The sequence below is a fragment of the Thrips palmi genome, unplaced genomic scaffold (assembly GCF_012932325.1).
Source record: "Thrips palmi isolate BJ-2018 unplaced genomic scaffold, TpBJ-2018v1 HiC_scaffold_15, whole genome shotgun sequence".
Taxonomy (NCBI): domain Eukaryota; kingdom Metazoa; phylum Arthropoda; class Insecta; order Thysanoptera; family Thripidae; genus Thrips; species Thrips palmi.
The window spans coordinates 8,196,965-8,220,585 of NW_023144624.1; the positions used below are offsets into that span (position 1 = coordinate 8,196,965).

General features: G+C 39.0%; 5 protein-coding genes across 13 annotated transcripts; 3 read left to right on the forward strand and 2 right to left on the reverse strand.

Moving 5' to 3' along the window:
• On the forward strand, positions 1-12,589 carry LOC117641387 (spectrin alpha chain). Of its 5 annotated transcripts, none has more exons than XM_034378657.1 (29): positions 1-133; positions 637-810; positions 920-1,015; positions 1,102-1,237; positions 1,370-1,500; positions 1,601-1,918; positions 2,017-2,415; positions 2,484-3,905; positions 4,008-4,235; positions 4,314-4,448; positions 4,547-4,807; positions 4,888-5,316; positions 5,407-5,688; positions 6,170-6,214; positions 7,139-7,287; positions 7,373-7,568; positions 7,651-8,049; positions 8,142-8,397; positions 8,483-8,757; positions 8,842-9,080; positions 9,172-9,581; positions 9,657-9,997; positions 10,074-10,336; positions 10,472-10,495; positions 10,846-10,900; positions 10,980-11,093; positions 11,177-11,441; positions 11,520-11,686; positions 11,775-12,589. In XM_034378657.1, the coding sequence occupies exons 2-29, from the start codon at positions 658-660 to the stop codon at positions 11,901-11,903; spliced, it is 7,317 nt and encodes a 2,438-aa protein (XP_034234548.1). In that variant the 5' UTR covers positions 1-133; positions 637-657; the 3' UTR covers positions 11,904-12,589. The 5 variants fall into 5 exon arrangements, with proteins under 5 accessions (XP_034234548.1, XP_034234551.1, XP_034234549.1 ...); XM_034378658.1 differs by having other exon boundaries at positions 49-162; XM_034378660.1 differs by lacking the exon at positions 6,170-6,214.
• Positions 12,590-12,708: 119 nt separating this feature from the next.
• On the forward strand, positions 12,709-13,659 carry LOC117641394 (ubiquitin-like protein 5). Of its 3 annotated transcripts, none has more exons than XM_034378673.1 (3): positions 12,709-12,908; positions 13,263-13,448; positions 13,530-13,659. In XM_034378673.1, exons 2-3 carry the CDS (start codon positions 13,271-13,273, stop codon positions 13,571-13,573), a joined length of 222 nt encoding a protein of 73 aa, XP_034234564.1. In that variant the 5' UTR covers positions 12,709-12,908; positions 13,263-13,270; the 3' UTR covers positions 13,574-13,659. The 3 variants fall into 3 exon arrangements, with proteins under 3 accessions (XP_034234564.1, XP_034234566.1, XP_034234565.1); XM_034378675.1 differs by lacking the exon at positions 12,709-12,908 and adding an exon at positions 12,913-12,981; XM_034378674.1 differs by lacking the exon at positions 12,709-12,908 and adding an exon at positions 12,917-13,058.
• Positions 13,583-18,078, reverse strand: LOC117641393 (uridine-cytidine kinase). Of its 3 annotated transcripts, none has more exons than XM_034378672.1 (8): positions 17,814-18,078; positions 17,508-17,659; positions 17,238-17,397; positions 17,057-17,153; positions 16,816-16,961; positions 16,626-16,723; positions 16,421-16,469; positions 13,583-14,409 (listed from the first exon to the last, which is right to left on the reverse strand). In XM_034378672.1, exons 2-8 carry the CDS (start codon positions 17,637-17,639, stop codon positions 14,246-14,248), a joined length of 846 nt encoding a protein of 281 aa, XP_034234563.1. In that variant the 5' UTR covers positions 17,640-17,659; positions 17,814-18,078; the 3' UTR covers positions 13,583-14,245. The 3 variants fall into 3 exon arrangements, with proteins under 3 accessions (XP_034234563.1, XP_034234561.1, XP_034234562.1); XM_034378670.1 differs by having other exon boundaries at positions 17,508-17,673; XM_034378671.1 differs by lacking the exon at positions 13,583-14,409 and adding an exon at positions 14,534-16,035 and having other exon boundaries at positions 17,508-17,673.
• Positions 18,079-18,262: 184 nt separating this feature from the next.
• LOC117641389 lies at positions 18,263-21,297 on the forward strand. The gene is made up of 8 exons (XM_034378663.1): positions 18,263-18,575; positions 18,712-19,671; positions 19,743-19,810; positions 19,886-20,117; positions 20,199-20,357; positions 20,437-20,510; positions 20,590-20,910; positions 20,998-21,297. The coding sequence occupies exons 1-8, from the start codon at positions 18,569-18,571 to the stop codon at positions 21,049-21,051; spliced, it is 1,875 nt and encodes a 624-aa protein (XP_034234554.1). The 5' UTR covers positions 18,263-18,568; the 3' UTR covers positions 21,052-21,297.
• On the reverse strand, positions 21,293-23,590 carry LOC117641392. The gene is made up of 7 exons (XM_034378669.1): positions 23,158-23,590; positions 22,293-22,763; positions 22,108-22,196; positions 21,890-22,037; positions 21,732-21,796; positions 21,579-21,648; positions 21,293-21,504 (listed from the first exon to the last, which is right to left on the reverse strand). Exons 1-7 carry the CDS (start codon positions 23,308-23,310, stop codon positions 21,406-21,408), a joined length of 1,095 nt encoding a protein of 364 aa, XP_034234560.1. The 5' UTR covers positions 23,311-23,590; the 3' UTR covers positions 21,293-21,405.
• Positions 23,591-23,621: the final 31 nt, after the last annotated feature.

The following is a 23,621-nucleotide window of genomic DNA, read 5'->3' on the forward strand; positions in this document are numbered from 1 at the left end:
GATCGGATGCGCTCAGTGACGTAAGTTCCAAAAATAACTTGCGATGCTGATGCTATGTGTGGCGGAGTCTTGAATGATTGAGCAGTGTAAAATTTATCCACATCGAAAGAGTGCTTAAAATTTACCGGAAGAGGTTCGTTGTGACAGCAGTTTAAGTTTCAAGTGAGGCGTGGCATTGAGAGCACAGCCCGTAGACAATTAGGTCACAAATACCATTAAGTTTTCTGCTGCGGAAGCTTGCCACTGACATGGAGGTTGCTGCTTGCGGCAGACGAGCTTCTGCCACACCCTCGAATTTCCGTACAGCGGTGCACGCCCATTTCGCGTCTACCGGCTTTGGTAGAATTTATTTGCTACTGAGCTTTAGTGACTCCCCTATCTTTTGTTCCGCCTCTCGGGTATCCAGGGTCGTAAGCTGCTGGAAAAGTGGGCTAGGTTATTATTGATTACTTTGCGGACGCCCTAGGTTTGTGTATGCCGCGCCCGTCCCGTTAGGCATTTAACTTTGCGGTGACACCCGAAAGCACCACATCGTTCCTAGCCAGTGTTGCCTTTCTCATATTCATGTAAAAACCAAAAGTTTTTAGTTTAATAGCATTGTTGTTATGTTATAATACAAATTATTTTGGTCTGCAGTTGGGTGTAGAAGGTGCAGCCATGGAGCAAATAAACGCTCCCAAGGAGGTGAAAATCCTTGAGAGTGCTGACGATATCCAGGAACGACGAGAACAAGTACTTACGTGGTATGGAGAGTTCAAAGCTGAGGCTCGTTCCAAACGAGTGAAACTTGAGGACTCCAGAAGATTCCAGGTAGGTTGTCTCACTAGTGTTATTATTTGTGAGATAATTCCTGCTGTTGACGTTTTGGATAGATCATAGTGCTAATGTTCTCTCTCAAATGTTCTCTTTTGATTTTCAGTATTTTAAACGAGATGCTGATGAACTGGAGCTCTGGATCAATGAGAAGCTTCAAGCTGCTTCTGATGAAAGCTACAAAGATCCTACTAATCTTCAGGTATAATATGAGACTTCAAACTCTTTAAATAATTTTGAGGCACAGGTTTGTGGCTGGTTTGTAACTCATAAAATATTCTATTTTAGGCTAAGATTCAAAAACATCAGGCATTTGAAGCTGAAGTAGCAGCACACAGTAATGCTATCGTTGTTTTGGATAATACTGGAATGGAAATGATAAACCAAGAACACTTTGAATCTGCAGTTATTGGGAAGAGGCTTGGTAAGTACAAAGCATACTTGAAAAATTGTTCAAAAATTGTGAATGAATCTCTACTACCTATTCAAAGTTTTACAACCCCACTGAAATTAAATATTGTTATATTCTGACCACTCCATTTTTGCTGCTGTGCAGATGAACTTCACCGTCTTTGGGAGCTGCTTCTCTCTAAACTTGCTGAAAAGGGAATGAAATTGCAGCAAGCTCTTGTTTTGGTTCAGTTTATACGTCAGTGTGATGAAGTCATGTTCTGGATCAATGACAAGGTAACTGTTTTTTAATATTATGAAGCCTTTCCTGTCACTTTATAAAATTATCTATTACTAATTTTTATAAATGCTTTTTTTTTTTTTTTTCAAATTTTAGGAAACTTTTGTTACTACTGATGAGTTTGGTCATGATCTGGAGCATGTTGAAGTTCTCCAACGCAAATTTGATGAGTTCCAAAAGGACATGGCCTCCCAGGAATATCGTGTAACAGAAGTTAATGAACTTGCTGACAAACTTGTCACTGATGGACACCCAGAAAAAGAGACTATTACTCAAAGGAAGGAAGAGCTAAATGAAAAGTGGGCCCACTTGAAGCAGCTGGCTCTAATGAGACAGGAGAAGCTTTTTGGTGCTCATGAAATTCAACGATTTAACCGTGATGCAGATGAGACTGTAGCATGGATCGCTGAAAAGGTAGTTTTTTTTTTTTTAAATTCCTACCACTTAGTTTCTTTTATTTTGTTTTTGGTCCTTTTATAAATAATAAATTCCTTTTTTATTGATTGTTTTAGGATGTTGTTTTATCCTCTGATGACTATGGGCGAGATCTTGCAAGTGTCCAAACCCTGCAACGTAAGCACGAAGGAGTGGAGCGTGATCTAGCTGCCCTTGAAGACAAAGTCTCTACGCTTGGTCAGGAAGCTGAGCGTCTCTGTGGTATCCATGCTCACCACTCTGAGCAAATCAAGGCGAAACGAGCAGAAATTGAGGAATATTGGGAAAAGCTTACTGCCAAAGCCAAGGAGCGTCGCTCAAAATTGGATGAGTCTTACCATTTGCACCGCTTCATGGCTGACTTCCGTGATCTCATTTCATGGATCAATGGAATGAAAACCATCATTTATGCTGATGAGCTGGCCAAAGATGTTGCAGGTGCTGAGGCACTATTGGAGAGACATCAGGAACATAAGGTAAGATTGTTTGATTGATTTGGTGATTCATTCTATTGGTTCATCACTTATCAATATTTCTCATTCAGGGTGAAATCGATGCTCGTGAAGACAGCTTCAAGGTTACTGCCGAAGCAGGACAACAGTTGTTGAGCCGCAAACATTATGCTGCAGAGGATGTTGACAATAAACTGCACCAGTTGTCTGATGAGAAGACATCTTTGCTGCAACTTTGGGAAGAAAGACGTATTCTCTATGAACAGTGCATGGACTTGCAGTTGTTTTATCGTGACACAGAGCAGGCTGATACATGGATGGCAAAGCAAGAAGCATTTCTGTCTAATGATGATCTTGGAGATTCCCTTGATTCTGTTGAGGCCTTAATCAAAAAGCATGAAGACTTTGAGAAGTCCCTTGCTGCCCAAGAGGAGAAAATTAAAGCTCTTGATGATTTTGCGACTAAGCTGATAGAAGGACAGCACTATGCAGCTGATGATGTTGCTCAGCGTCGAGCTATGCTGCTGGAACGCCGTGCAGCCCTTCTAGACAGATCCTCTCGACGTGCTGCAACTCTGCATGATGCCTATCGTTTGCAGCAATTTGAAAGAGATTGTGATGAAACTAAGGGTTGGATTAACGAGAAGCTGAAGTTTGCAACCGATGACAGTTATCTTGATCCAACCAATCTCAATGGAAAGATGCAGAAGCATCAAAACTTTGAACAGGAGTTGAATGCTAACAAGTCTCGGATGGATGAAATTACATCTACAGGTCAAGAGCTCATTGAGGACAATCATTATGCTGCTGATCGAATCCAGTCTCGCATGGACGAAATTGTGGAACTTTGGGAGACCCTGAACCGTGCCACTGAGAAAAAGGGATCAAAGCTGCAAGAAGCTTCCCAGCAGCAACAATTCAATCGTACTGTTGAAGATGTTGAATTGTGGCTCTCTGAAATGGAGGGACAGCTCATGAGTGAAGATTATGGGCGTGACCTTACATCTGTCCAAAATTTACAGAAGAAGCATGCCTTGTTGGAAGCTGATGTTGGATCCCATGCGGATAGAGTTGAAGGTATTCGCACAGCTTCTCAGCAATTTGTTGAGCGAGGACATTTTGATGCAGACAACATTAAGAGCAAGCAGGAAGGTGTCACAGAGCGATATGCTGCTCTTCAGAAACCCATGTCAGTACGCAAGCAGCGTCTCTTGGATTCGCTTCAAGTGCAACAACTATTCAGAGATGTTGAGGATGAAGAAGCCTGGATTCGGGAGAAAGAACCTGTGGCAGCATCTACTAATAGAGGCAGAGACCTTATTGGTGTCCAGAATCTGATCAAAAAGCACCAAGCTGTCTTGGGAGAGATCAATAATCATGAAGGCCGAGTGGCAGCTGTTTGCCAGGCTGGTGAAATTATGATTGGCGATGGCCATTTCGCATCTGAGGAGATCAAAATGCGTATCACTAATCTGAATGAGCATTGGACTCAGCTCAAGGAAAAGGCACTTCAGGTTGGTTTTATTAGAAAATTATTCTTTAATCTAACAGCATACATAAATGGTTAGATTTAAAGTAAATTTGTTTTGTTTAAAACACTCCTTTTTTTGCTACAGCGTAAACAAGACCTGGAAGACTCTCTCCAGGCGCATCAGTACTTTGCTGATGCTAATGAGGCTGAATCCTGGATGAAGGAAAAAGAACCAATTGTCAACAACCAAGACTATGGAAAAGATGAAGACTCAAGCGAAGCTCTGCTGAAAAAACATGAAGCTCTGGTTTCAGACTTGGAGGCATTCGGCAACACCATTCTTGTGCTTCGGGAGCAAGCTGCTGGTTGTCGGGTATGCGACTTTTGCTTGTTCTTTCTTATTTCTTCAGTACACCTTCATAGAAAGTTAAATGAATTTTGTAATTTACAGCAACAAGAGACCCCTGTGATGGATATTACCGGTAAGGAGTGTGTTATGGCGCTGTATGACTATGCTGAGAAATCGCCTAGAGAGGTGTCTATGAAAAAAGGTGACATGCTTACTTTGCTGAATTCCAACAACAAGGTATGTTAATATTCTTGAACTCATTTATTCACATTCAGGCTTAGGGCATTGCTTTGTAATTTTTCTAATTGTTAAATTATTAATATCTTATCTTTAAGGATTGGTGGAAAGTTGAAGTAAACGACCGTCAAGGTTTTGTTCCTGCTGCTTATGTGAAAAAAATGGACGCCGGACTCACAGCATCTCAACAGAACTTGGCTGATTCCAGCTCAATTTCTGCTCGCCAAGGGCAAATTGAGACTCAGTATGATAATTTGCTGGCTCTTGCCCGCGAGAGGCAGAATAAACTGAATGAAACTGTGAAAGCCTATGTGCTTGTTCGTGAAGCAGCTGAACTTGCCACGTGGATCAAGGATAAGGTATTTTTTTCAACTTATCATCTTTTCTTCAGCAGTTATTTCAAACCTATTTCCTCACTGATAATTTTTGGGTGTTGCAGGAAAACCATGCTCAAGTTCAAGATGTTGGTGAAGACTTGGAACAGGTGGAAGTTATGCAAAAGAAGTTTGATGATTTCCAAGCTGATCTTAAGGCAAATGAAGTTCGTCTTGCAGAAATGAATGAAATAGCAATGCAGCTTATGAGCCTTGGTCAGACTGAAGCTGCCCTAAAGATACAGACACAGCTGCAGGATCTTAATGAGAAGTGGAGCTCTCTTCAGACTCTCACTGCTGAGCGTGCCACTCAGTTGGGCTCCGCTCATGAAGTGCAAAGATTCCACCGTGATGTTGATGAGACTAAAGATTGGATTCAAGAGAAAGATGAAGCCCTTAACAATGATGATCTTGGCAAGGACCTGCGCTCTGTTCAAGCCTTACAGCGCAAGCATGAGGGTCTAGAAAGAGATCTCAATGCACTGGGTGATAAGGTATTTATTACAAGAAAACTAATTTGTATTAGTCACAATTTTTTTTCATTAATTGCAATTTTTGCTGAATGTTTCAATTTTATTTTTCAGATCCGTCAACTTGATGAGACTGCTAACCGCCTTATGCAGACTCACCCTGACACTGCTGATCAGACATATTCAAAGCAAAGGGAAATAAATGAAGAGTGGACTCAACTAACTGTTAAAGCAAACAGCCGCAAAGAGAAACTGCTTGACTCTTATGATCTTCAACGCTTTTTGGCTGACTATCGAGACCTGATGTCTTGGATCAGCAGCATGATGGGACTAGTTTCAAGCGATGAGCTTGCAAATGATGTCACTGGAGCAGAGGCTCTTCTTGAGCGACACCAGGTATGTAAGATAACGAATATTTTCCTCTCTTAAAGTCCTATGACTGTGTACATTATCCCATCCAAACACAAAATTTACATTATCAAAGAACAGGGTGTTGAATTACTGGTTTGCAGTTCTAGTCCTGATCCTACATCCAGTCCACCCAAATACATCTTCGAAAGAAAAATTTAAGTCCTGGCTTCACTTACATTAAGTTCCAATGACTCATTTTTAAATTAAAATATCTCCTTAACACTATTAAGCATTACCCTAGGTAAAGCCTCATTTTTTTATGAATTTGCTTGAAACCTGCAGTTATGCTGCTGAAAACTTGGGCAGAACTTATACAGGATGTGTTGCATCCATCTCATGTTAGTATCACCTTTCAAAGCTTGCTTCTCAGGACTGGAGTTTATGGCTTTGTTGTGAAAATGTTTTGTTGTGGAGTTCACAAGACTAAGCCTGTCAACTGGTCTGAGACAAGCTTTTCTTGTTGTAGAGCCATCGTGCAGAGATCGATGCCCGTTATGGGGTGGTCCCACAGGTACAGGTGATTGCTGTGAAAGTGGCGTGCTTGAGCGTTAGGGTGCTTTCCAAGCCTCATGTCATGGACCCTAGAAAACAGCTTGTCTCCCAGTAGTAGTTTTTAAAATTTTATCGAAAAGACCTCAAAACTTACTTCTGTTTTCGTAAGGGTTGTCACTTTGTCAATCCCAGAAGAGGAATAACCTGATTTGTATTCACAGGACCATTACATGTGATGGCTTGAAAATTTCCTAATGAGCATGCCGTGACTTGCCTTGGCGTGGTTTTCTCTTGTGTGGTTTACGAAGCATTTTTTATGGAACTGAGTGAGGTTTCAAGCATTGTTCTCATCATTCTCTGCTCAATTTTGCATTAGATATCTTCCTCATTGCTGATTTTACCTGTGGTGATTCTTTTTATATTTTACTATGAAAATATTTTAATTTTAGTTTAAAGGACTAACGGCTCTCATAACTGATGCATTTAATTTTTTTTTATTTAACTTATAGAATTGTGGTGGAGCTTTCCCTTCTGGCCTAAAATATTTGTTGAGTGAAAAAGTGTTATACATACTTTTTTTTTTTTTTTTTCGCTTTTAGCAGACTTGATTTTGTTTTGTCCCACCACCCTCCCTTTTCCCTCTTTCTATTTTTACCTCTTTTCTACAGACATTTTATTTTTATTTCAATCACTTTGTGCTTTTTGTACAAGTGTGACATTTTTTTAGACCTGCCTACAAGCAAAGATACTACCTCATCAACATTTCTTCTATCCACACAAACATATTTTCAGACCATCTAAACCTTTCTAATCACTTTCAACTCTCATTTTTTTAATACTTAAGACTTTTGAATGTCCAATTAAGTCTTAACAGATGCAGTGGTTCCAATGAACATCATTAGTTGAGTCTGCTATATTGGCATGCACTTTTTCTTGCCACCAGGAACATCGTACTGAAATTGATGCTCGAGCTGGCACCTTCCAAGCTTTCGAACTGTTTGGCCAGCAACTTCTTCAGTCAGGCCACTATGCAAGTGTGGAAATTCAAGAGAAAATGGAAAGTATGACTGAAGCACGCCAAGAATTGGAGAAGTGAGTGGGAATATGAAATAAATGCTTTTTTATATTATTTTCAAGTGTAAACTGCTAAATGGTTGACTTACATCTAATTTACCAGGGCTTGGATAGCTCGTCGTATGCAGCTTGACCAGTGCCTTGAGCTCATGCTATTCTACCGCGACTGTGAGCAGGCGGAAAACTGGATGTCAGCCAGGGAAGCTTTCTTGGCTTCAGAAGAAGTTGACTCGAAAGGTGACAATGTTGAAGCCCTCATCAAAAAGCATGAAGACTTTGACAAAGCTATCAATGCTCACGTATGTGGACTTGCTCCTTTTCGTTACTTTATATGCTGTTGGTTGATTTGACCATATCACTAATTATCATATTGTCCTACAGGAGGAAAAGATTGCTGCTCTTCAAACACTTGCTGATCAACTAATGGCAGCAGAACATTACGCTGCTCCTCAAATTGATTCCAAACGCAAGCAAGTTCTGGATCGCTGGCGCCATCTCAAGGAAGCTCTCATTGAAAAACGATCTAAGCTTGGAGAAAGCCAGACCCTACAACAGTTTTCTCGTGATGCTGATGAGATGGAGAACTGGATTGCAGAGAAACTGCAGCTGGCCACTGAAGAGTCCTACAGGGATCCTGCCAACATTCAGAGCAAACACCAAAAACATCAAGCATTTGAAGCTGAACTTGCAGCCAATGCTGACCGTATTCAAAGTGTTTTGGCTATGGGTCAGAATCTAATTGAGAAGCGGCAATGTGCTGGTTCAGAAGAAGCTGTTCAGGTAACAGAAAATTTGCTGGCAAACAGTTTTTGTGGTGTTCGGGGTTCGTGATGTTCCAAACTTTGTATTTAATACTTTACTTCTGGTTGCAGCGCCGCCTTGCATCCATTGCTGACCAATGGGAGTTCCTCACTCACAAGACAACAGAAAAATCTCTTAAACTGAAGGAAGCTAACAAGCAAAGGACTTACATTGCAGCAGTTAAAGATTTAGACTTTTGGTTGGGTGAAGTCGAATCTCTTTTGACATCAGAAGATGCTGGAAAGGATTTGGCATCCGTTCAAAATCTCATCAAGAAGCACCAGCTAGTTGAAGCCGATATTTCTGCTCATGATGATCGCATCAAAGGTAGCGACAACCTCATTTGTTTTTTAATTTTATGTGACTGTTGGTATTAACTTTCACTCACGCATTCCATTTTCATCAATTTTAGATATGAATGGTCAAGCTGATTCTTTGATTGAAAGTGGCCAGTTTGACACAGCTAGCATTCAAGAGAAACGACAGTCTATTAACGAACGATACGAGCGCATCAAGAACCTGGCAGCCCATCGTCAGGCTCGTTTGAGTGAAGCAAACACACTTCATCAGTTCTTCAGAGACATTGCTGATGAAGAATCATGGATCAAAGAGAAGAAACTACTCGTTGGTTCTGATGATTATGGACGAGATCTAACTGGCGTTCAAAACTTGAAAAAGAAGCATAAGGTTGGCATCTTTAGCTATATGTAGAAACTCTTAATTAGAGTTGTTTGTTAGTTTCTAACCTGTTCTACACTTTTACCCTTCCAGCGATTGGAATCTGAGCTGGCTTCGCATGAGCCAGCCATTCAGGCAGTACAGGAGGCTGGAGAGAAACTTATGGATGTTAGCAATCTTGGAGTTCCAGAGATTGAACAGCGTCTGAAACTTTTAAACCAGGCTTGGTCAGAGCTTAAACAACTAGCCGCCTCTAGAGGCCAAAAGCTTGATGAATCCCTCACTTACCAGCAGTTCTTGGCCAAAGTTGAAGAGGAGGAGGCATGGATAAGGTTACAACTAGATGTTTTGAGCTAACATATGGTTTTCTGCTTGTTGTTTGATCCTTTATTTAAAACTTTCATACTTTCTATTTTTCAACAGTGAGAAGCAGCAGCTTTTGTCTGTTGATGACTATGGTGACACAATGGCTGCTGTGCAAGGCCTGTTGAAGAAGCATGATGCTTTTGAAACGGACTTTGCGGCTCATCGCGATCGTTGTGCTGACATCAGCTCAGCTGGATCAGAATTGGTTGAGGCGGGCAACCACCATGCAGACTCTATCACTCAACGCTGCCAGCAGTTGGAGAAGAAGTTGGAGAATTTGGCTGCTTTGGCTCAAAATCGACATGCCAATTTGATGGATAATTCTGCTTACCTCCAATTTATGTGGAAGGCAGATGTTGTTGAGTCCTGGATTGCAGACAAAGAGACCCATGTTCGCTCTGAAGAGTTTGGTAGAGATTTATCTACAGTTCAAACCCTCTTAACTAAACAAGAGACATTTGATGCAGGTAGGTTCACACAGATCCTTCTTCCTGTGTTGTCTTATTTACCGTGAGGGCGTATTTTATGGCATTGTTTTTCAGGTCTCCATGCATTTGAACATGAGGGCATTCAGAACATTTCTGCACTTAAAGAACAGCTGATTGCTGCTCAACATGCCCAGACTCAAGCTATTCAGAAGCGACATGCCGATGTAATTGCTCGCTGGCAGAAATTGTTGTCTGATTCAGCTGCTCGCAAGCAACGTTTGCTTCGCATGCAGGAACAGTTCCGCCAGATTGAAGATTTGTATCTTACTTTCGCAAAGAAAGCATCAGCATTCAACTCTTGGTTTGAAAATGCTGAAGAAGATTTAACTGACCCTGTGCGCTGCAACTCTATTGAAGAAATTCGTGCTCTTAGAGAGGCTCATGCACAGTTCCAAGTAAGAAGTCCTCAAAAACGCCTGAACTAAACTTGCTCTTTACAAATGTACTCACATCATTGTTTTTAAATTTTAGGCATCACTTACTTCAGCTGAGGCAGACTTTTCTGCTTTGGCAGAACTTGATCAACAAATTAAAAGCTTCAATGTAGGGCCTAACCCTTACACATGGTTTACTATGGAGGCTTTGGAAGACACATGGAGGAACTTGCAGAAGATCATCAAGGAACGAGATACTGAGTTAGCCAAGGAAGCCAAGAGACAAGAGGAAAATGATAAGCTGCGGAAGGACTTTGCCAAACATGCTAACCAATTCCACCAGTGGCTCACTGAGACAAGGTGGGTTCATATTATAACTTGAATTTTGGGATGGATGGACCATTGAAGGGCTTCAACTTCTATTTTTACTATACTACTTGGTTTTTTGTATCATCATTATAATTATTTCATCTCTTTTACTTGTATGGTGTATAGATTTCGCCTCCTTGGCTGGGATGGGTGATTATTTATTTTTTTGAGTTCTCTGAGTGTGTGACTGGTTTGATAATTGTATCACATCAGAGCCAATGTAACAAGCTCTTTACACATTCATTGTGATTTAACACAAAAACAAAGACTATCAGCTGGTTTATTAACTTGCATCCGGTGTTTGTTTTCTTATTAATTTATCTATGTCAAAACACTATTCATCTATCTAATCGGAGCATTTAATAATTGTGCTTGTAATGACTAATTTAAAATCAATGTCAGTGACAGTTTCATGAAAATAATCTGACTGTGCTGCCTTTTCTAATCTTCCAGAATTTCAAAGTGTTCTTCATTCTTTTTCACATTAACTTATGTTGCAGAACATCAATGATGGAGGGTTCTGGATCTTTGGAACAGCAACTAGAAGCCACAAAGGTACATCAAGATACTTTATAGGTAGCTTATTGTTTTTAAGAACTAACATGTCTCACAATTGTGCTTTTCTACTTTCCAGCGCAAAGCCACGGATGTCCGTGCCAGACGTTCTGACCTCAAGAAAATTGAAGATCTTGGAGCTATTCTTGAAGAACACCTAATTCTTGACAACCGCTACACTGAGCATAGTACTGTAAGTAAACTTAATCCCTTTGTAGACACCCCAAAACAAATTGAAATAATACTGATCATTTTGTTCTTGCCTTTTTTGCCTAGGTCGGGCTGGCTCAACAGTGGGATCAACTGGATCAATTAGGTATGCGAATGCAGCACAATCTTGAACAGCAAATTCAAGCTCGAAACCAATCGGGTGTTAGTGAAGATGCTCTTAAGGAGTTCTCAATGATGTTCAAACACTTCGACAAGGATAAGAGTGGCCGACTCAACCAACAAGAGTTCAAATCATGTCTCCGCGCGCTTGGGTATGATCTACCCATGGTTGAAGAGGGGCAACCTGACCCAGAATTTGAAAACATTTTGGGTAAGCTTTTTGCCTATGTGCTAGAATGATGTTACCAATTTACAAGCCCTTGTCAATTTTAAACATTATTATTTGCAGATGTTGTTGATCCCAACCGTGATGGATATGTTTCACTGCAAGAGTACATGGCCTTCATGATCAGCAAAGAAACTGAAAATGTGCAGAGCTCTGAAGAAATTGAAAATGCCTTCAGAGCTATTACAGCTGGAGACAGGCCTTATGTGACCAAAGAAGAGCTATATGCTGTAAGTTTCCCTTTAATTTTATGAATGTTGCTGTAATTAACATTTGAAGTGAAATCTATTTTCCTAACTTTTATCTTATTATTTTCAGAACCTTACTAAGGAAATGGCAGACTATTGTGTGGATCGTATGAAACCTTATGTTGATGCCAAAACGGAGAGGCCGATCCCTGGAGCTATGGATTACATAGAATTCACCAGGACCTTGTTCCAAAACTAGGCCATCTGCACACTGCCCAATCATTGTCATTTGCTTTGTTGGCTATTTTAATTATTTATAAATATTTTTTAGTATAGTGAATATTTTATCTTTATTCATTTCTTAACACTCTTCAGATATTACATATTTGTGTAGCTTAGAGAGGTGATGGATAGAAAGGCAGCTTCCTTGAAAGGAATTCACAGTGGGTAGTCATGACTAGTTGACTATAGGAAGTAGCGCTTTTGCTTTCATAAAATTTTGATGAACATTAAAGTTTGTGTCTTTATTACCTTTGTACCTTTCATACTATCCCACACCCATCCCTCAATATGGCCATCATACCTTATAAGCAACTTTTGCTGACTTTTTGTACCCAGTAAAGTTTGTGAAAGTGCCTGCATGCCCTTTATTCAAGAATTGCGTTAAGTGCTTTGTAGGACTGGAAGTGTGCGAGGATAATTAAATTTTGTGCCTCATCACCATTGACATATTTTGTCTTCAGCAAGTCATTGTTAAAGCTTATTTAACTTTCTTTTCTGATGTTTAAAAATTGTATTTTGAGAAAATACAAATGTGCTCTATTTGCAGAAGTTTCATCTCTGGAACATTGTGACTAATAAGCATTTGGGAACTGACTTGGCTTATGCAAGAACTGTTATTTCGTCATGCTGTCTTATCGAAAAATAAAATCATCACTAACCCTGTACGGACTTCCCTTCTTTTATCCGCATTCCAGTTCACGTTTGGTCGTGAGTGACTTGTGAGGATCTCTGGGGGGGTTTAACCAATCAGCAGGAGGCTGGGGTGGAGCGGACGAATCACAGCGCCCGCCGGTGCCGGATTGTAGCGCCTCCCCAGTGCAGTGTTGATGTTGACACCCTAGCTGCCTTCTGAAGGGGTTATGCATCAACTCATTATTTTTGCTATTGGACAACGTTAGTGCCACTTCTCGGTTGCATTGAAGTCCATCGCCGGTTTCATTCCCTTCTATTCTTATTTTCCTCATATATTGAGAGATAACAGGTGAGCATCGCCTTTATTTGTCATGGCTACTGGCTACTTGTGTTTTGCTCCATGAATACTTGAATCGCTACAGGTTTAAAGAAAGCGCACTAACAATCCTCCGTCGTCCAATTAATTTATCGAATCAAAATTATCAGCTGCACTTTTAATGTAATCTATCGCAGCTTAAAGCTGCAAGTGTCAAAGACCTAACCTAGTGACTTCACTGAAGTTTCCAGATCTTACTGGAAGCTACTCACATGTGTTGAAGAGATATCATTCTTCAAACGTCACTGTCGCTTTAACCATATTGAAGTCATTCTGTCGGTTAAAATGGTCTTATCTTATCGTTTCTTTCTGTTTTTTTTTCCACAGGCTTGGGTATGATTGAGGTAACGTGTAATGATCGCCTTGGTAAGAAGGTGCGTGTTAAATGCAACCCAGACGACACAATTGGTGATTTGAAGAAGTTAATTTCTGCACAAACTGGTACTCATTGGGAGAAGATTGTCTTAAAAAAATGGTACACCATTTTCAAAGATCATATCAAGCTGGCCGATTGTATCCTTTTTACTTGTCTCGTAGCTTGAGTTATTAACTGTCGTATGTTACTGTGCATTTTCTCCTTAACATGGGATTCAGATGAAATCCGAGATGGAATGAACCTGGAGCTTTACTACCAGTGAGATACATGGTTGTGTTTATATTTTTTATTTATGTTTAATTGTACGTTACAATTTCTAATAATTCAATCATGGTAATTTCATGTTAAGCTGTCTTCTTTATTTCATATGCTCATGTTAATATTTTAATTTGATAATAGCCCAGCCATACCAAAACAGAAAAGATACATAGTGGTAAAACTTCTTCTCTTGTAATGTCTTATTTGTAAATAATAAAAATCATGAGGATCAAAACTTTGTGCAAGTGTCTCAATTCATAGAAATGCGAGGAACATTGTGCAAAGATAATTAGCATCCTACTCAATTTAAAAGCTTGCTTTTCCTTGAGCAAACATCTTTACATTGAAATAGATTTGTGGCAATTAACATTTTCAGACTTCATGCATTCTTGATTTAATTATAACTCTTTGGTAATTGAAAAGAAAATCACTTTAAAAAAAAATACGACTAGACAGTTAAGAGCAACTGGACACAGTTTAAATGCTGTCATGAAAAGAAACAAATAGCATTGAACTACTACTCTACATGTACTCAGAGATTGCAACAAGAAAGTAAAATTTAAGTGAAAACAAGGTGTCAGGTCGTTTGTTATAGTTAATCAAACATTCGTTGAGGTTTTGAATGAGGATTATATACTCATTCCTCAAGAATGTAGAAATTACGGGTAACATAGCCTTAATGAGGTCGCTTAAAATACACATCAGGAGTGTTTGGCCTTCGAGCACCATGTACTGGAGATGTTGCTGGGGATGGCGAGGCGTGTCCTTCATTCCTCATTTGATCTTGATTACGGTTCACCACAAATTCTCGAATATGCTGCACAATAAGGTCAATAGCCACTGTAAAAAGAAAGAAGAAATTTTGAAAATAAGCATCTCACATAAGCAAAGGAGATCAGGGGTACAATATAAGATCAACTTTAATCTGGAGGTTAAATCTCCAATAAATGTGTATGAAGAATGCTATTCTTCAATGAATAAGTTTATTTCCAATTTTATGTTAGTCGTTCACACATTCTTGCTGCAAATTATCTCCTTAACATTTCAAACTAAATATACACCCACAGGCATCAGAAGGAACATGTATACTATTATGCAATGAGAAGAGATGGATTTCATTTCTTCTCTCAAATAACTGTCACAAAGAATGTGGCCTTGGTCAGTACTTGTTTCATTTAAGATTGGACATGTCAACCAAGGTACAAATATAGTAGGGTCAGACTCAAATTTCACAAATGCACTTCATATATCACTACAAAAATACACAAAATATATTACTCTCAAAAGAGACTTAGAAACACACAGACAAATTTAAAAAGGTTTCTTGTCGACAGAAAAACAAGAGTTAAGTAAAGTAATACTGTGCAACACCATGGTAAACAAACAATTAAACAACCACCACAACGAATGTTCACAAATATAAACTAATATTATGCGTGTTTAGAGCCCATTTAAAGCTAAGGGAAAAACATTGACAAGTAATCATTCACCAATAAAAACTGTTTATGCTCGAATAAAAAATAGAAAAGAATGTGGATGTGCTAATTCTAAACAGCATTCAAATTAACAAGTGAAATATGCAAGTAATACTTAGATCTGATAGTAAGTAAGGAAAGGAATGTGGTGTTATGGTTTACAGTTTATGTGAAACATACAGATAGCTTTCAAGTAACAAAATGAAGGGGGAAGGATTCAGGATTTGGCTAAGAATCCCTTTTTTTTCTTGTTAGGGCAATTTTCATTTTACAGAGTTCAACTATCACACAACAGGCAACAAAACAAGATTTGGAAAAAGCTTGGAACCAAAGGTAATTTGCAAGTTCTCATTTAGAGTTCCTTGTCAAATGTTCATGTAAGAAATCTAATATGAGGCAAAACATTCTACACTTCAAAGATTTGACTCAGCAAATGGAAGCAGTAATATTTACAAGCAATAGGTCTACATAAATAATTTACAAATTCAAACTTAAAGAGAAAAAAACTGCCAGAGAAATGAACTAGGACAGTAGAAGCCAAGGTACAAGCAACGGTCATGTAAGTTGCACAAACAAAACCCTTTCCCCCTATCAAACAAATGATAACAAAAATGCCTTATGACATAAAGCACATAAATGTTTCCTATGCAGACATGGTGACTTAAAATAGGACAGTCTGCATAACAGTAAGATTGTGAGCTATCAGCACCCAAGTCAAAAAGTATAGGCAGGATTGAGAGATACTTCTCAATGCTTATAAATAAACGGATAACTAAAATATTTTTCTTTCTCATTATAAGCAGAAAACTGATGAGAAGCAAAATAGTTGGCAGCAGCTTGTGGTACAAAACAGGATTCCACTGATGACTAATTCACCGACTCAATGTGTCGGAACTGCCACTAGAGCGCCGTGTGACTGTACACTTTTGCAGAACCGGTGTTGATCCATGCAAAATATCCCAGATGTGATGTACTATCAGGTCGATTGCCACTGCAAACCCAAACAAAATGATTCAAAATGACATGATGACCAACAGTGGCATCTCTCAATCCCACACAAAAGATTTTTAAGTTAAAATTAAAAAAATAATTTATAAGCATATGATACAAAATTTTTAAGGATCAATGTTTTTCAGCGGCCAAGAAAGATATTTTTTATTTTAGTGGAAAGGGGGGAAAAGGTGGTGGGTGTAAAAGAGTGGCTGACGTGGAACATATCTGCATGCAATGTGAAGCAGCAAGTTTTTGGGCCAGCATGCGATGGCTATGAAAAATAGGTTAGTTATAAAACACAAGGTACGGACAATGCACCCTACTTTAGTTGTTCATTTTTACCTTACATAAAACAGTTTAATCACTTTTATCATAAAACTTACCAATATTGTCTGCTCCACGTGGTATGATAACATCAGCAAATTTCTTGGTCTGAGTTGAAAAAACAAACCAACAGCAAAAATGAGTAAAATTGCAGGTAAAATGCATCCATCATTTAAAGACCCAGAGGGCGGAATATATCAGAGTCATGTATGTTTAAATAACATACTCAGATTAATTTGGTACATTAAATCAACATAGACCTACCGGCAGGCAAAATTCTTCAAAAGCAGGCTTGACATAATTCATATACTGGTTAAGGACTTGCTCCAAGTCTCTACCTCTTTCATTAATATCTCTGGGAACTGAAATCATTCAAACATTTCCCCATAAAATTAACAACTGAAGTTTGAGTAGAACGAAAACCACAACGAGATGCTGCAAGAACTTCACTTACCCCGCCTTGCTAATCGAGTATCTGAATCAGTATCCACAAACAATTTCATGTGAAACAAGTCTCGAATCTCGGGAAAGTAAAATACTAAGATACCTTCAAACAAAACAACATCCGCAGGGTATATAGTAATAAATTGTCCTTCGCACCTGAAGAATGAGCAAATAACACTGTCAACATAAAGGTCCCACACAAGGGACCAGATCTCAAAGGGACCGTTCAATGTAAGTAGAGATTCACTTGCCTTGAATTTGTCCTATAGTCATAGACAGGAATGTCACATTTTTTGCCAGCTAAAATGTCTTTTAAAGTCTGGTAAATGAGATCTTCATTGAATGCACCTAAGGAAAAACAAATGAGTCAACAACAAATCGAAATAAAAAGGTAAAAACATGGACAAAATAATAATTATGAATGAAATTCACCAGGGTGATCAAAGTTGTACTGTCCACGTTCAGCTTTGGCTCTTTCGGCGGGCGTAAGTTCTTTGTAGAAAGAGTCTTGACTGATAGAAACTACTTGTCGCTGAGCATTTTCGACATCAACTTGCCCCAGTTTCTCCATTATGCGTTTGCAAACAGTGGACTGAGGACAGAGGAGCAGAGAAATGGCTTGTGAAAGAATGTCTGACATCTCAAGCGACACATAATGCATGAGCCACAATGGCAAGTTTAACACCACATGGATGCACGCACCTTTCCGCTGGCTGTCCCTCCGGCAACTCCGATTAGAAACGGGGATTTCCCTTCGACTCCATTAAGCCTGCCATTGAAACGGCCGTTGGTATTTGCCTTTGGCTCGCCCACATTGCTCGCATTGGCGGCCATGCCTCGGCTGCTGAAGAGTCCTGCCACTCGGGGCCTAAACCACAGAAAGTCAATATCTTTCTTCAATCATGATGGTGACACAGAAGCGTGAACGCGCAAAGAAAAGTCCTCACAAGCCGGAGCACAATGAGAGGAGGCAAAGCACAAGCACTCAACGGAACAGAAGAAACTCACCTGAAGTACGAGACGAGCGTGGTGACAACACGTTCTGCAGACGGGTGTCTGCTGCTGTGTCTGCTACGCAGAAGCACACCCCTCATTCCTAACATTTTCTACCCCTAAAGAAATGACAGCACAGGAATGTCAACAGAATGATAAAGCAACTTTTACATGATGAAGAAATCAAAAATTTCGATCTATTAAACCGGCTGCAATCAGTAAATCACGATGTAAGTTATGTTATCGGAACGAGCACGATATTTTTTCCGCGTACAATGTTGGCATTCCAGGAGCCAAATACTATGAGAACTTTCTCACAACAGAATCTAGTTTGGAGAGTTGAAAGTAGTCTAATGATTATTTCTTAATGTATTGTTTGAATGAAATTTGAAAATGTTTTTCTAGTGATATCATTTTTTCATAATTGGCTCATATTTTTGTCACAGGCTAAAAAGTTCAACATCTTTCAGTACAGTATCAGAACTCTAAATTTTTCATGTACTCAAACCAAATAATAAAAATAAAAACCAAACAAACAACAACCGTTGCGCTCAACGGTTAAAGAGCAAAGAGCCGGTTGAACGCTGCCCGGCATTTATCCTCGTTACTGTTGGTCATTATTTTACTGTAGCATCGCATTATTTGTCCTCAATAATGTCGAATGTGCACTAAGCTCTGTCAAGAATTCTCTGTGCCTGCTTATCCAGACTTAATAATTCTTCTTCATTCTATTATAACCTTGCACACTTTTGACAACTGTTCCCGTTAAAATGGATAGTAAGTTATTTTGGTTATTTTCTTGTTTTTTTTTTCACTTTCTTGTGACGTTTCTCTATCTGTCTTATGATCTAATGTCCAACTTCAAACTCCAAATACCTTTATCCTTAATTACATGGTTTTTCATGTGTTTCAGGCTTAATTGATTTCAACAGCCCTAAGCTGAGGAGAGAGGATTTACCTCTCATACCAGGAAACTTTCTGGGGTCAATGTCACACCCCTTCCCTGTGTCCGGAGAAGAAAGCAACCCTTTCGATATGGTTGTCTGCCAAGTTGCCGCCAATGCTGCTGCAGAGAATGACCCTTTTGAAATGGTTCTTCACGATGCTATTAACTGCCAGGTGGTCAACAAAATGGACTTAAACATTGCCAGGGAAAACTCCTGTCCCAAGCTAGATAAGGAAAGAGTAAGGAAGTCAATTTCTTTACCAGACTTGAGACCTTCCGCTAGTGACTCAAATTCCAGAGCACAGGAGACTGAACATATTGGAAGTGAGTGTGTGGCCCCAGAACAATGTTTTCAGGACACCTTCCATTCTGTCCCCCAAAATGATTACTTTCAGAGTGAAACTGTTAATAATCATGATTCTGCTGGATGGAATTATTTGGAAGACATTCCCCCTCCTGACTCACTTCTGAATGCAACTGTAGATATGTCATGCTTTCTTGATGACACCCTATCAGCAAATATTTCAAGCAAGCAGATTGTACAGCACCCATTACCTTCTGGTCTGCCAGAAAATCAGCTCAGTTTTGTTGATTCCCTTGGATTAGAAGAACCTTCAAAGGCAAATGTTAAGTCTGAGGAGCAAATAGTATTATTGGCACAGAAGAAAATTGAGAATATCATATCAAAAGCTACACTGGCAGTTCAAAATGACATTCAAGATTCCATCATTCAGAGGAGATTATCATCGCAGTTACTTACTCCCTCTCAGGAAGCTCTGTCATTCTGCACACCCAAAAGGTCAAAAGAAACACGTTCCAGGCCTAGCATAGAGCCATCATTGTCTGTTCAAGAGTGGTCCAGAAATGAAATTATGAAACTAAATATTGTTTTGCCTGAACCTCCCAAAAAATCTATTGTCAGTCAAGGTATAGCAGTTACTCCTATGTAGTGGACTTTATTTTTTGAACATGTTATACTAGTTGTTACCTTGTTCCAGATTTTGAGTCTGACATAGATAAAATTTGCAACTCTTTTATGAATGATGAGGCAAATATCAGCTCTGAAGTATGTACTTTTTCTCTATTCTGTTCTCAATCTGCTATCATCATTTTAACTGTTACACTTTAACATCTTTTTTAGGAAATGCCAACAGGAGATTTATCTTTTTCTTCGCCCTTGAAACAAGTAATATCTCCTAAGCAGAAGGAAGGGAAAATCCTACCCTCTGGTGCTGAATCACTAATGAAAAGCCCAGATTTGTCTTCTTCACCCTCCCTTCTGCCTCTTCCTCTATGTGAGGATGCTGTGCGTAACTTGAGTCTTTGCTCTAAGTACTCCCCCTCAAAGGGCAGCACTCATCAGAACAAATCTTGTAAGTACCTTTTATTAAAATGATTGATGGCTTATTTATTTAGACCTGGGATGTGGTTAATCATAAATACGTCAACTGCAGCTTTAGGTGTCGCACAATCTACACACTCAAGTACTCTTGAGCAAACTGGAAAGCAAACCAAGCTATTTTTAAGGAAATCTGTTGTGCCATCCAAAACAAGTTCTAAAATGGCCCCCATGAAAGCTACAGCACCTGTCCAGAATATGACAAGGGCAAAATGTAGGTCTAGCTATTCCTTTCTTGTAAGTACTTGTCAATGTTGCTCTCACTAAACAATATGCTTTGTTTTTATTTTCAGCATCTCTTATCACCTCTGCAAAACTTGACATAAATAATGCAGTATCTAGCATTGCAAGAAAATCTGTCTCTAAGGTATCCCTCTTCCTTGTAGTGTTGACTTAAGATCCAAAATCATTAAGTTTTATTATATTGTTTTTCCTTTGTAATGTAGATGCCACAGTCACCTAGGTGTGCTATGAGTGGGTCTCTTCCTAACCTTTCAACCCATGGAAGTAAGGCACCATCAAGACTACCTTCACCTCGAAGGTCTGTTGCACCAGTGCAGGAGCCTCTAAATATGATGATGAAGAGACATACTGAAAATAGAAGGGAGAAAAGTACTAATCAGATTTCAACATCAACTGCTCCACTTCATTCCTCTCCAAGACCTATTCGTAAAGGATCTCTAAGCAACAAGTCAGGAAGAGTACTTGCAGATGTTAACACTTCCTGCAGTACTAGAATGACTCCAAAATACAAAAATATTCATTCTGTACGTTGCATAGCTGCTAAATTTATTCTTTTTGTGCATGTTTTAATGTGGCACTGTCAATTTAATTGTGTTCTGTTTTCCTTACAGGATAGTCCAAGAAGAGGAAGATCAATTGTAACTGAAAAGGAAAACTTTTTGTAAAAATTGTTTTTTTTTCCTGGACCAGCTTTTCTATATAAAAGAACTTTCTTTGTGAAGGAAGATAACCAATTGAGTATTTTTTTATCACTTGATGATACTAAAATACCCATCTAGCTGTATTTTTTCTTAATCTAAGTGCACATATATTATTTGATGACCCTCTTACTGTGCTCTTTTGTTGTTCAATAATCTGGACAGTATTTGTTAAATATATTTAATTAACAAAACACTCATAACAATCTAAAATGGAACTGCATTGTTTATTTATATCCTGTCTGCACACTTGGAATGCTGGAACCGGCTATTGGACTTAAAGTGAAGTGACTTCAGTTTGCATCTTAACAATTTCATCAGTCAGATTTTGTTTCTATCTGAATATGCAAGCGGATGGGGTACAGGGACAGTTTTTGTAGTGTTTTCTTTCTTTATCATCTGCTCTCTATCAGGCATCATCTGTAACGGAAAATTTACAATAAAAATGTGATCATTGCAAAAGGAAAAAAAAAGGGGGGGATGAAACCATTTACCTTGTCTGCTATATGCTTGTGCACTAAGCCATCACCCATTACATAGTATGTGGAGAATCCATCTATCCACCTGAAAAAAAAATTAATATGGAACTAACCAATCTTTTTAATTCAAGATTTTTTTTTAAAATGCATGTCAAGTATTTATCTTACGTTTCTTTACTGTTGCTGAAACCCGATCTTATGTTGAGAAGTTTCCAGCCAAGTAGTTTACGAATCTGAAAAATAAAGTGTAATTTCATAAGCAAAACAGAATTATGTATCTAGAAAACACTCTTGACAGGCTGCCTTATGTTTGAAAACACACATACCCTTATCACAGATACCTTCCATCGAACTTTTACCGTTCCATCTTCTGGATGTGCAGTAATTTTTAACACATCTAAATTGACATACATAAACCTCAGATGGCTAAGGAGATAAAAAAACTTTGCTTGAAGGAAGTATTGATCAAATCCACTGCAAAAGAAAAAAGGGAGTGTTAAAAATGGTCAAATCTTACTCTACTGAAACACAGTAAAATCCTTACCTAAATCTTTTTCCTCTTATATTATCCTCAAATATAATATTTTTGTGGTATATTTTATAATTGAATGGTCTTATAAAAAACCTTGGTAACTGGGTTGAGAGCAAAGCAGTTGGTCTTAAGGAAAACACTTCTAACATTCAATAAGAGACACACATTTTCTTTAAAAAAATGAAATGACTACTTACATCATCAGCTAATGTGTCAAGAACTTTTTGAAGCTGCTCTTCAGTGGGGGGCTTTAGAGGATCCAGTCGTTCATCATTTTGGGCATTGTTGGGACTGAAGCCTTCTTCTCTTTTAACAGGAGAAGAATTTTTAAACTCAACACCAGAATGCAATAAACTACAACTTACTGGTCTTTTCTTTTCATGTGGATGGTAAGAACCGCTAGAGATTTCATCACATTGTAATGCATCAGTTGTCCCATGATATTGAGCACCAAGCAAATTAGCACTGCAGGGACCAATGGATGAAGACTGTCTGAGTTGAAAAGTGGTACGGGAGTCTTCTCCAACAAAGATTAAGGATGATATAAATCTAGTGACATCCAAATCACTCTTATGTTCACGATCCTGTTCAAGATTTGATAATGGATCCACAAATGTTTTAGTATTTGGTGGATTAGTTGAAGAGGATGTATCACCATTAGCTAGACACTGAAACAGAATAAATACAAACAAATTAAAAGTCAATTCAAATTTTCCCTGAAATATCTGTAGTACAAAGTCAAGGCATGAGTGTGTACATAACCTTCAAACACATCAAGCAGACAAGCAGAAGACAGTACAAAAACACACTTCGAATAATGGAAAGCAACAAAAACATCTCGTGACAACCACTCCAATGGCAGCTTCAGCAAATAATTTAATGATTTACCATCTTCGAAAGTAATCACAAGAGCCATGTTAATTGAATTAACAAAACTTTAAGTGTATGTCAAGATAGATAGAGGTTAGACTTACGTCTCTAAAACAGGAACGACACATTACGTGAGAGGCGTGGAATGGAAAGTTTAGTAAACCGACAATTTCAGCTTTGTTAGAATATTACCTCAGGTAGAAACGGAGATTTGAAGCATGGTTTCGCTGTCGATCTGGAGCAGACAGTGGCATGAGACAGTTTGACGACGAGCGGTGCGACAGAATGTACTTTGTTCGCAACAAATTTTAAACAGAGGGCCATTCCTGGGCCATGCTTGATCATTGTTGAAAACTGAATGAAGTTGTGCAATGACAACGACACTGTCTTCTTAAGCTCAACTTGGAGGCATTTGGAAAAGTTGGATTGTTCAATGTGAGCTAGCCCTTGCTCGTTCCTCGTTCCTCCCTTCGCTCTGCCAGTCCACAAAAGTTACGCACGCCACCGTATGCGACTCTCAATGGGAGTGTATTTTCATAACGAGTCGTTTGGATGCCCTACTACCCCGAGTAAGCTTCACGAAAACGCTGCAAGCTGCATTACCCTACCCTACATTACCCTCAGAAAAAATGCATTATTTTTTCGGAATCTCCCTA

Bases quoted from the DNA above. Each gene is read 5' to 3' on its own strand.
- LOC117641389 (XM_034378663.1), top strand. The intron at 19,811-19,885 runs GTATGTACTTTT...CATCTTTTTTAG, and splicing joins AGGCAAATATCAGCTCTGAA to GAAATGCCAACAGGAGATTT. The intron at 20,358-20,436 runs GTAGGTCTAGCT...TTTTATTTTCAG, and splicing joins GAATATGACAAGGGCAAAAT to CATCTCTTATCACCTCTGCA.
- LOC117641394 (XM_034378673.1), top strand. From the start codon at position 13,271: ATGATTGAGGTAACGTGTAATGATCGCCTTGGTAAGAAGGTGCGTGTT. The intron at 13,449-13,529 runs GTATCCTTTTTA...CATGGGATTCAG, and splicing joins TCATATCAAGCTGGCCGATT to ATGAAATCCGAGATGGAATG.
- LOC117641387 (XM_034378657.1), top strand. From the start codon at position 658: ATGGAGCAAATAAACGCTCCCAAGGAGGTGAAAATCCTTGAGAGTGCT. The intron at 1,501-1,600 runs GTAACTGTTTTT...TTCAAATTTTAG, and splicing joins TGTTCTGGATCAATGACAAG to GAAACTTTTGTTACTACTGA. The intron at 8,050-8,141 runs GTAACAGAAAAT...TTCTGGTTGCAG, and splicing joins GTTCAGAAGAAGCTGTTCAG to CGCCGCCTTGCATCCATTGC.
- LOC117641393 (XM_034378670.1), bottom strand. From the start codon at position 17,908: ATGTTAGGAATGAGGGGTGTGCTTCTGCGTAGCAGACACAGCAGCAGA. The intron at 16,962-17,056 runs GCAAGTGAATCT...CTCATTCTTCAG, and splicing joins GACTATAGGACAAATTCAAG to GTGCGAAGGACAATTTATTA. The intron at 16,724-16,815 runs GTAAGTGAAGTT...GAATGATTTCAG, and splicing joins TACTCGATTAGCAAGGCGGG to TTCCCAGAGATATTAATGAA.
- LOC117641392 (XM_034378669.1), bottom strand. From the start codon at position 23,310: ATGATCAAGCATGGCCCAGGAATGGCCCTCTGTTTAAAATTTGTTGCG. The intron at 21,797-21,889 runs GTATGTGTGTTT...TTTATTTTTCAG, and splicing joins GGAAGGTATCTGTGATAAGG to ATTCGTAAACTACTTGGCTG. The intron at 21,649-21,731 runs GTAAGATAAATA...TTTTTTTTTCAG, and splicing joins TTCAGCAACAGTAAAGAAAC to GTGGATAGATGGATTCTCCA.